The 12,169-nt window shown below is 29.0% G+C and overlaps 1 protein-coding gene across 2 annotated transcripts in view; it reads right to left on the bottom strand.

Moving 5' to 3' along the window:
• Positions 1–4,923: 4,923 nt before the first annotated feature.
• LOC117175427 (putative ankyrin repeat protein RF_0381) overlaps positions 4,924–12,169 on the bottom strand; it is a 12,563-nt gene continuing 5,317 nt past the window's right edge. Inside the window, exons 2-3 of one of the 2 annotated variants that reach the window (XM_033365144.1) lie at positions 6,575–6,797; positions 4,924–6,142 (exon numbers count right to left, since the gene is read on the bottom strand). In XM_033365144.1, coding sequence (XP_033221035.1) covers positions 5,043–6,142; positions 6,575–6,770 — 1,296 coding nt within the window. In that variant the 5' untranslated portion in view covers positions 6,771–6,797 and the 3' untranslated portion in view covers positions 4,924–5,042. Of the gene's footprint in view, positions 6,798–12,169 lie in introns of both variants that reach the window. The other variant, XM_033365137.1, reaches the window with a different exon arrangement.

The following is a 12,169-nucleotide window of genomic DNA, read 5'->3' as shown; positions in this document are numbered from 1 at the left end:
AGAGCATTTATGTGTAAATTTTTGGCAAAAATGTCAATTTCAGTTTTTTGGGACATTTTTGGGCCTCCACACGGGGGGGTGGGGGCATCCAAATTCAAAGTAATTTCATGGAAATGATTGATTAGAGACTGCCTAATAAATTCTTAATATCTCCCGTAAGCTAAGTTTAAATCCAGAACCCTGAAACCCATTTCTCCGAAAATCAAAATTTCCCCATGTTAATCTTATGGGATTCTCAGGGCCTTTGCGGCACGTCTTAATATTAACCGATATGGCTCAAACTTGAAGGGAATTTTTTTTCCGGCAACCTCACAAAATGGGGGGGGGGGGGCATTTACTCTTTTCGAAATTCGGTTGTTTTGACCACCCTAGTGTACAACACTAGTTTAAATATATTTCACAACAATTTTACAAGGCTTTTAAATATTTCCTAAGATTTAAAGGATTTCAAACATTTTAAAAGGGTACAGTAGACCAGATTTCAAAGATTGTGAAACATTTGGATGATTTGAAAATATTTCACTAAGATTTCAAAAAAATTCGATGATTTCAACGAATAAAAAAAATTCAAAAATATTTCAAAAAATTTCCCAAAGATTTGGAACATTTCATAAAGATTACAAGGATTTCGAAGATTTGAAAATGGCGTTTACACCAGATTTCCAAATTTTCACGAAGATTTCGAACATTTCCAAAAATTGTAAAGGTTTCAAAAGATTTCAAAAATTTCATAAATATTTCAAAAACGTTAAACTATCAAATCAGGTTTTAAGAAATTTGAGAAAATTTTAAAGGTTTTAATTATTTCAAACTGACACAAAAGGTTTCACAAACCAATTTAAAAAAAAGCATTAAAAAATACGTCGTAAAAATTTTACAAAGATTTCAGGTATTTTACAGATTGTAGAGATTTCAAACATTTTACAAAAATTGAGAATGACTCCAAAAGAATTCTCAAAGATTTGTCAAAGATTTGTTTTTGCAAAAAATAAGGACTTATTTTTATTTATAACTCTTTTTTCTTATAAATGGTTGGCTTTGTAAATGTAAAATAATATACTTGATTTATAACAAATTTGTATTAAGTTCAGGGCACCTACAATTTTTGACCCATCATTGTTATTTGTATTACCAAGCCAAATGTGAGGCGGGAACGAAGTGATTTGAAAAAAATGAAAAACCTATAGATGTTTTTGAATTTAATTCAATCCCAGTTTTGACCTTATTAAAACAGAATATTTTCCTGTTTTTACTTTTAAGTTTAAATGTTTCTAAGTCGTGTTATTAAGCATCATGCCGTTTCTCACAATTCTAAAAATTCTCACCATTTAGTGCCATAATTGTACAGTGTGAGTTGGTGGAGTTTCACGACGGGTTACGAAATTGTCGTTTTCGTATTTTCGACCGTCACATTTTTTTCGAATGACTCATAATTTTTAGTATAGTCTTTAGCAAATTTCAGAAACCTCTCTTTCAAAATGTGAAAAAATTATTCCAATCTTTATAATAATTGACATTATGGCCTTATTTCAATTTAATATAGTGAATTTTAAATATCACATTTTCTGTTACAAGTTATGTAGAACTATATATTAATTTTTCAAAGTAAATTTTTCATAGATTATTAATAAATACTATACCCCCTGAATCCGAAAAACAGGTTTTTACGAATGTGTCTGTATGTATGTATGTCTGTCTGTCTGTGAGCACGATACCTTTTGAAAAAATCATTTTATTATATTGGCCTTCAGTACACTCTTTTACTGTCCTAAAATAAAGATCAAATTCGTTAGCCATACATTTTGGATGAAAAATCTAAAAGTGAGCGCATTTTGAATATTTTTGATACCACTTTTTTTAACATTCAAATATTTTCGTACGGATGTTTATAGTATTCGAAAAGTCGAATAATTTATTTAACTGACTTTTTACGTAACACCAAAAATTACCAGAGTTATAGTATTTACAAAATTCCAAAAAACAAGCGAAAATTACCATTTTAAGCCAAATTTTTCGAATTTTCTTAAAAAATCGAAAATTCAAATTTTGAGAATATACAAAAATATTCAAAGATTGCATTTTGCGGTAAGCCTATGCGAGATAGGAAAGAAAATGATAAGACAAACCTTGTGCACCAACAAAATATCTACAAATTTGTTATTAATCAGTTTTTTATATAACATGTAGTTTTTTTTATTTATAAAAGAAAATTAAAAATAGAAAAATTAAATTTTTCGTCACACGACATAAGCTAAGAAAACATAAATAGATAACATTTTACACCGAAAACAGGGCAAAAAAATTGTTTATGATTGCTTTTTAAATATGATAGGTAGTTTTAATCGTGAATAATAACATTAAAAATAAAAAAATTAAATTTTTGTTAGAATGACACAAGGTACGAGAGAATGAATTCGAAAGTTGTTCAACCCAAAAAAAGTCTAAAAATTGTTTTCGAATAATCTTTTGATAAAACGCGTGATTTTCGTTTTAAAAGTAAAATATAACATTAAAAATAATTTTTTCATATGACAGACCGTTTTTTTAACTTTTAGCATACAAAAATTTACCAGTTTTTTCCTGGGTATCCAAAAAAAGCTTCTTTCTCACTATTTATTCAAATTCAAAACATGACAATTAGACATATTATAATTTAAATTATTAAAACAGACTTTCTGAATTGAGGAATCTGAAGCGCAACATTCTTAAAAATTGAAAAACGTAGAAGTTAAATAGTTTTAAGAAAATATCTAGAAAAGTAAACATAATATTTACAAATAATATTTGGGAAAAAATTAAAGAGAAATCAAACGAATTTGATTAAATAACTCCGAATTTAGGTTGAGCTTTAAAGACTTCAAGATGAATGAAACAAAAACTTTTTAAAAATATATGGAATTAATAGAATGGAGTGAATTTAGAAGAATTAAAAAGAATTTAGGAGAAATTGTTACTAATTCAGACTGAATTTAAAATGAATTGTAAAAAATATTTTCAAATTTCTTCAAATCTTTGAAGCCCTTCACCGTATGTGTAAAGTTCAAATCACACAAATAACATTGATAATGAGCTAATTCTGTTTATGGAAAAAAACAACAGTTGCAATAAAATGTTGAATAACAAAATTTTGTTTAAAAAATGCGAATTTTTTCTAAACAAGACAATGGAACTACGTCAGTTTTAATACCAATGCATGTTACGAATGATAATAATATACATCTACGGGAACGATATACAATTTCAGGGGTAAACTCGAGTGCGAAGCACGAGATACGGGATGAGAATGTGTTCGTTACAGCCGAAGGAGCTTTAACAAAAGAGAATTCACAATCAACAAATTACTGTTGTCAATACTTTCACCTTTAGTTTTAAAAAGTCGATGCAGAAAGATCGAGCGCGTAGCGCGAGGTAAATACATTATCCAGCGCGAAGCGCGAGAACCAAAATTCGCGCACGAATCAAAAGGTGTAAACCGTAAGTAAAATAAACTAAACTAAACTAAAAATGTACATTTTTCATACTTAAATTTTACATCGCGTAATTTAAAATTAAACAAAGTTAAATACTTCTGAATCTATATCGTAACAAGTTGAATGCTTTATTTACAAAAAGTCTCTAGAAGGCTTGTAATTTTTACATACATTACTGAACGTTTATTCTCGGAATAGCTGTTTTAAATCTTTTATTCATATATTTAAAGTGCTCACTGATCAGAAAACTTCCACTCTGATTAGTTTAATTTGCAATTTAGTCTCAAATACTTTTAAATAAATACAGCTTTAAAGACTTAAACTTTGAGTTTTATTGACTGGTGTACATTTTTTCAGCTGGAAATGATTCCTAAGAATCTGACTCTAAGCCTCTAATGATTATCGAATATAACATCACCGACATTGTTATAAATTTACTGTTCAATTTAGAAATAATTTTTTTCATCATTTTGAGTACTTACATTTCAATAAACTAAAAATTTAGAAAGCTATATTAATAAAACCTTTTATTTTATTATAAGATGAGTTTATGTGTTAGTAATGGCGAAGAATTAAAAGTGGAGACCGCTTTCTGACAAAAAAATCTGTTATCTCTAATAGTATTTTTCAATTGTTTAATTTCATTCAATTAATAACAACCTGAGCATTTTTAAATAATAGCATTCAATCGCTTTTCTGAAGTTTCACGTTTCTAAAATATTCCCTTACTTTTTTTTGAATCTCAACTACAATAAACAATCCAAGAGCGCATAATAAAAAATAATAACTTCGCTTCATTGATACAGAATCAACTTTTTTATGTTTATCGTGTATTTACATTGTTTCATAATATATACTGTTTCAAATTGGTTTTATTCCAAAAAAGTAATTAACTTTCTTTAAATAATTGCAGCCAGACGAAAGTGCTGCCATCGCGTGGCAAATTCCAAGTAGCCAATTGGAAACAATTGTAAATCAAAAATGCTCAATCGTTGTCAATCGTGTTGGCACGATTAAGAAACACGATTCGGAACGATTGAGATATTAGTTCTATCGTTTTTTATCGATCTCAATTGATTATTTCTAGAAGGGATATGTAGCATCCTATACCTAAAACTTGCGATAAGTGTTCAGCAAGGAGTTTGCCTGCAAAGATAAAGAGTTGCAGGGTTCGCGGTCTAAACCTGTTAACTGACGTCTTTTCAAAATTTATTATTTTTTTTTTGTATTTTCTAGAACATTTTTTATATGCAGTTAATATCCCGCAAACGAAACGGCAAAATTTATTCTAGTTCTTTTTTTATGAATTTAAAAAAATCGCATTTTAGTATGGACAACATAAGTCCGCGAAATGATTTTTCTTCGTCGTGTAAAATTTATGAAATGTCAGTTAACAGGTTTAGACCGCGGATTTATTTATTTTCTTAACAGTACAACTAGATTAAAACAAAATTCATAAATAATTATTGTTCGGTTTATTATTAAATGTCGTTGTTTGTACATAATAAAAAATTATTTCTAAATAAATGCAAACCCTCGCAACCAAAATAACACAGTCCTGTTTTTTCATTCTTATTGGACAGGACGATCCAACAACGTCGACAAATATTCTTCTGGATGCTTACAAACTCTCCAAAAATTTATCAAATCAAACGAACTTAAATAACTGCAAATCATCTCACAAATAATATTTGGTGGACTGAACTTTAATCGAAAAACAGTTTTTAAAAATCCGCCGCTGTGTTCTACTAAAATCAATCTCTCCTTGATCTTGGAAATTCGCATTTTCATCATTTGTGCATAAAACGGAAAATTTTTATCAATCTCTGAAGTCTGCAAATTTTCTATCATCTTTTGACTCATATAAGGTTCAACCTCTTTGGCACTTTTCGTCAACAGATCAAAATAAGAAACTTTCGCTTTAACTGCCTTCACTCGCATTCCTTCCAGTTCCTTGAGAAATACTCTATAAAAATAATCCAAGTTCTTTTTAACGAAAGTCAACAATTTGTCATCCAGGAATTTCCCCGTAACTTCTTTTACAATAATAATCTGAATTAAGAAAAATACATTCATTTCAGCCGAAAAGAACCTCACTGTAAGTTCAGAAGATACGTCATGAGACATAAATCTTGTAGTCAAACTGAACATATTAATTTTTCGAATCCCACTTACTAAAGGATATTCATTACTCTTTTTCAAAATCGAAACATCAGCATCATATTCTAGCAATGTCTGAAGAGCTACGTCATTACCCATTCTAATTGCCCAATGAAGTGGACTATTTCCCTCTCCATCTTGTAAATTTACATCCGAACCAAAATCCATAAGAATTCTCAAATAATTCTTACTCCTAAAATCAGCAATCGCAATCTGAAGTGGTGTCTTTCCCATTTCATTTTTTGAGTTTATATCCGCGCCAGAATCGATAAGAAGTGCGAGAAATTTTTCCATTTTGGGACTAGCATGCAGAATTAGTTGATGAAGAACAGCATTGATGCTGTATTTTAAAAAACTCGCCCCCTTTTTCAACAAATGGGAAACAGTTTTTTCATCTTCTTTTAAAACGGCATGAGCAAGTGGCGTGTATCCAAAATTTTCACAGAGGGAATTAATGTTGGCGCCGTATTCGAGTAACTTGTCCATTTTTGATGTGTCAGTAGCTTCCAAAACTGCAAGATGAAGTGGCAGGTAATATTCGGTTTGAAGTTCAACAATAGCCCCGTTTTTACAAAGCAAATCGACTATTTGGTTTCCTTGTTTGGGATTGCAAAGAATTGCAACATCTAGGACAGTTAGCGTTTTTCGAAAAGCATAATTGGACTCAAAGTGCATCATATAATAATAACAATCGTTTTGGCATCTGCAGGATAATGGATGAACACCATTTTTTGATTTTTGATTAGGGTTGGCGCCATTTTTTAATAACAATTCTATGATTTCAATGTTTCCAACGTTAACGGCTTTATGAAGAAGGGAATAATCGGTGTTGTATTTGTCTATGGAAATTTTCGTTTTGACGTCTAAACTGGCACCGTGATTTATGAGAGTTTTCACAAATTCTGGAAATGAGTATTCGATGGCGAGTTCCAGAATTGACTTACCATTTTTGTCTGTGTGGTTGACATTGGCACCACGATGCAGAAGAAGTTCAAGGATGGAGTGATTTCTCCTGTGAAGGCACTTATGTAGTAGAGATTCTTTGGATAATTTTATTTTCTTGAATAAAAGAAAATTGATGGTCTCGTGGCTGCCACTGATAAGAGCGTCGTTCAGCGCATCAAAGTCTGAGGATGACATGATGCCTTCTTAAATTTTTTTTAGAACCTGAAAGATCAGTTTTTTTGTAGTTTCAGAGGTTTATAATTTTTTTTTTGGATAATTGAAATTTTTCAAGGAACTCTGTGTGATTTTATAAGATATAATTGAATTTTCTAATTAAATCAATTTTATGATTTTTAGGATATTAGTAGTCCCATACAGAAGACCATATATGGTACGGACATGACTTTGATATTAACCGGATATGACAGGCAACGCCCGTGGCGGCCAAAGTCTGAAATTCTTAGAGGGTAAAAATTTGACATTGACACAAGTTAGCATGTGTACATTGTTTTTAAATATAATAAATAAATAGATGATTGCTTTGAAAACGTATGTAACATTCTTCAAAACGAAACTTAATAATAAAGGAAATTTTCTTGCAAAAATATTTAGTGAAAAAATTGTCTTTCCATTCCAGCTAAACACGTTCTAGTTTAGTTGTTGGCTATGAACGTAACCATAAAAATTGCCGGTAGAATGTCAATAAGCGGATTGATGATGTACATTTTAATCAGAACAGGATTTTAAGCTATAAGTGATTCTATCGATTTTCATCATGAAAAATTAAATAAGAGAAAAAGTTTAGCAGTAATTCATGTGGTAAAGGTGCAGAAATGAAAGTAAAGGGAATATGCCTAATTCAGTGCTGCAGTAAAATATTGACTACCATTGGTTAATTAATGTTGCATTGCTTAAACAAAAATTCATTTGTTCAAGTAAATTTGTTTCTACTGTATTATCGATAAGTGGCATACATTTATTTTCAATTATTTACCAATCGTTAAAGTTATAAATTATTACATATTTTTAACAACCTTAAATTTGTTTAAACAATATTTTTTCATAAAATATACTTCATGAAATTCAAATTACAACAAAATATACTCCATAAATATTATGAGATAATTAAACTTTCTAACCTCAAAATCTCACAACTAGCATTAGGTTTACAAAAATAATAAATCGTATAAATATAATATTACTAACTTAATTAACACAATAATTTTTCCAGATATCTTAGTATTTCTTTTTAAAAAACAAGAGTACTGAAATACTTTGTGTGATATTTGTAATCCGCTAGATCTGTCATTGACAAGAGAAATTCAAATCGCAACTCCGACCAAACTGTTTAATAAACACGAGCAAAAGTTTTTTTCTCTAACTCCAGATTTTATAAGCTTTCCTAAAGGCACTCCCGTTATCTGATAATTAAACTCTTATTTTCATTATAAATGTATTTATTTTCAATCTTATGTAAAGAAGTGCAATTCATCCCTAAGAAAATGCCACTTTTATGTAACAGATGGCGCCATGCCGTTTCCGTATCCATACCATCCGTCCGTCTGTTGAACTTTTTTATTGTACTTCATAATTAAAAGTTCATCTTTCTGGATTAAAAATGATCTTTTTTGTTAAAAATCCTTTTTTTCAATTTAAAAGTCCCTCGTTTTCTAAAACGTTCGACTTTTTAACTTAAATACTTTACTCTTTTGCCAATTCAATTGAGTTTGCCACTCAATTGTACTCTAAAAAAATGGTCTTTTTGTCTTGAAGATTCAAATATTTGATTGAATTTTAATCATTATTTATTTATCTTCCTTGTTTGAAAAGTAACTTTTTTGTTCAAAATTCAACTGCCATTGAAAAATTCATCTTTTTTGAAAATTTTACCAATTGGTTAAATTTTAAACTAATTTTTAAACAACTCTGCTCCTTTAATAAAAAGTTCATCTATTTGATTCTCAATGCAGCTGCTTGGTTAAACATTTTTTCTCCTTTTTGTGTTGAAAATTCATCCACTAAGGTACAAAATCTTTTTTTTTCGAAAATCCATTTCTTGTAGAAAATGCAATATATTTCGGCGTGGAAACGTCAGAATTTAAAGTGTTTTGTATTGAATTCAATATGTTCTCTACAGTCATTTTATTCAGAAGAATGTATATAAACTTAAAATCCGGCTTTAGCCAACGGCTACATTACTTTCGTGGGTAGGGGTGAATTCGAAAATCTAAAAAAAAAGTAAGCATTAGGCTTGTCCAAAAATGCATTGGATTTTTTTTTAATTTATACGCATGTCGCTCGGCAATTTGTTCGAATTCACACAAAAAAATCCTCTTGAATAAAAATTATACGCAAGCCCCATGAAGCCTAACACGTATGTCCCATCAGAAAAAAAATAAGTTTTTGTAGATTTTATTCAGAATCGTCAATTTTAGTTGAATCGAATTGAAACTGAATTTTTCTTTTCGAAAAAAGCCATAGAATCTGAATAAAATGTTACCTTTTAAATTTCACCCACATAAGTCTGTGATATAGGGTCCTAAAAACACCCATAAGTGAAAAAATGGATTTTGCGAGTTTTGTTCGCTAATTATGATTTTTTCCCGTTTTTTAATGCAAATTCTTTCTAAGACATAAAATACTACTTTATACTGATAATTAGATGCTCACATGAATTGTTTAAACAATTAATTATTATTTTTAGAAATTTTCACTCAGAATAGGGATAGAAAGTCGCGCTTTTTGAAAAATATCCACTTTTTGTCTAATTTTTCATTTGAATAAATTATCATTTATGATTGTTAACAAAAATAATTGTTAAACAGCTTATTATTATTGTTAATAACATTATCTTTAAATAATGCTACAAATGGAGGTTTTTCCTAAATTTTTAATTTTTTGTGGACTTTTTACTTGGAGTGAGTTGATATTTAATTTTATATAGCAAAAATAATTGTTGAAACAAATTATTATTTTTTATAACTATCTTCTTCTATATTCATAGTAGATAGTTGCGTTTTTTCCGCATTTTTCAACTTTTTGTCAAGTTTCTAATTATAATAAAGTAGCCATTAATTTTAGCAAACAAATATAATTATTTAAACAACTCATTATTATTATTAATAATATTTACTTTGGTTAATGGTAAAAAGTAGCGGTTTCGTCTGAAATTTTTAACTATTTGTCTATTTTTCACTTGGAGTGACTTAATAGTTATTTAAGTTGAGCAAAATAATTGTTTAAACAAGTGATTATTGCTACTATCTTCATGTACATCAATGACAGATAGCTGCGGCTTTTTTCTGAAATGTTTATAACTATATCCTCTTAGATAAGTGCTAGAAGTTTGCGTTTTTGTCTTAAATGTTTAACTTTGTTTTACCTTTTTAGTTATGAACAAATAATAAATAAACATTAGATATAAAAATGTTTTAAATAGTCCCTTTCATTTTTGTGAATATTTTTTCTGGAAGGGTGGGGGGAGTGATATAAAAATATGTTCAATTCCAAATTTTTCTTTTACGCTTTGCAATAAACTTCTGGTTGTAATTTTAAGCAAAATTTTTACAAGTTATTTACAGACCTAGTCCTTCCACCTACTACTAATATTTTTCATTCTTTGTTTCTGTCTCTTCTGTTAGCTTGCATTAATTATTAACTAAGTGAAATGTGGACAAAAAGTTTAAGAATTCAGAAAAAACGAAACATTTTAGCGCTGATTAAGGAAGAAGATAGTTATAAACAATAATAAATTGTCTACATAATTATTTTTGCTTCACTGAATTAATTATTAACTCACCCTAAATGAAAAGTAAAGAAATAATTATAAATTTCAGTGAAAAACCGCAGCTTTCTGAAATTATTTAAATTGAATATTATAAATAATAATAATAAATGGTACGAAAAATTAGCTTTGTTCACTTTAATTAATTATTTAAATCACTTGAATTGAAAACTGTACAGTGAAATTTTTTCGATAAAACTGAAATTTTCTAGCATTCTTCTGAGAAAATATTATTACCAATAATAATAAAATTTTTAAACAATTAGGTTTCTTGACATTAATTATTACCTCACTCTAATTGAAAATTAGACAGAAAGTGGAAAATTTTTGAAAAAACAGTGACCTTCTATATCTATTCTAAGAGAAAAATGCTGAAACAATAATTAATTGTTTAAAACATTTATTTAAACATCTCAGTATCAACGTAAAGTAGTATTTCATGAATTAGAACAATTTGTATTCAAACAACTGCAAAGAAAAATCATAATTAGGGCCAAAACTTACAAAACCCATTTTTTCACTTATGGGGTTGTTTGTGGAACAGACTTATGGGGGTGATATTTAAAAAGTAATATTTTGTTTATATTCTATGGCTATTTCTAAACGAAAAATGTCGAGTTTTAGCTCGATTTAGCTAACATTGACGATTCCGAATTAAATTTACAAAAGTCTTTTTTGTTATGGGAAATACGTGTTCAACTGCATGGGGCTCATGATAATTCTAAATATTAATTTTTTGACATAAAAGAGAAAAGATTTTTTTTTGTTTGATTTGAACGAATTTCCGGTTGATATTCGTGAAATATCAACAAAAAGATTTGTAAAAGCCTAATAAGCATACTTTGTGTAAAAGATACTTGCGTAGGAGGAGCGTTTTCTCGAATTCTATATGCGTTTTTTATATGGTAATTATTTCATGGAATTACATCAAATAATAGGACCTTTATAGAATTTTATCAATTTCACCTCATATAAAAATACATTGAATAAAATCTAAAATGTGGTTCATGAAATTTCATTGATTTTAAAAAAAAATCGGATATCACTGAATTTGATTTTTAAAAACAATATTTTGGATTTTATAAAATTATAACGGGATGTATACATTTTCAAAGGAGATTTTATGGAATTTCCTAAACTTTCATGTCATTTTATACAATTAAAAAGTGACAGATAAAATTTCAGAAATATTTTTCTTATTTAATTGAAATTAATGAAATTCCAAAAGGCCATAGACAAAGATATTATAAACGTAGATGCGGTGCGGGCTTAGTTGCCCGCCATAAATATAGACGGCGCGTCCGGCGAAAAAAGTCACTTCCCCTCTACCCACTGCTCCCCGTAGAAAGCACCCATCGATATAGTTTGCCAAGAGCCACTTGGAGCGCTGTAAACAACTCTCGGCACACCTTCGAGGCGCACTGATGGTAAACTTAGCTTGGACAAGAACCATTTGGATTGAAAGTAAATTGCCAATTAAGGGCATGTGACACAGATAAATTCCTATATTACCGACTACAGTTTTTCAGTACACTGAATGTTTTTTTGAACCTAAGAACTTTTTTTGTAAATAAAATATCGAGCTGAAACTTGGGAAAATGTATTAGAGTACAATAAAGTACGTTTAGGTACTGCATTTTGATAGGAACTTCACTGAAAATTATTTCATCTTTTTTCTGAACCTCAACATTTTTTGTACGTTCCAACATTTTTTTTACATAAAATATCGGTCTCAAACTTTGAGAAATGCAAGAGCCGAAAGAAAACTACGTTTAAGTACAAAGCTTAATAATAAAAGATGTAAAAAAAT

The sequence above is a fragment of the Belonocnema kinseyi genome, chromosome 1 (assembly GCF_010883055.1).
Source record: "Belonocnema kinseyi isolate 2016_QV_RU_SX_M_011 chromosome 1, B_treatae_v1, whole genome shotgun sequence".
NCBI lineage: Eukaryota > Metazoa > Arthropoda > Insecta > Hymenoptera > Cynipidae > Belonocnema > Belonocnema kinseyi.
This window is presented reverse-complemented; position numbering and strand designations above follow the sequence as displayed.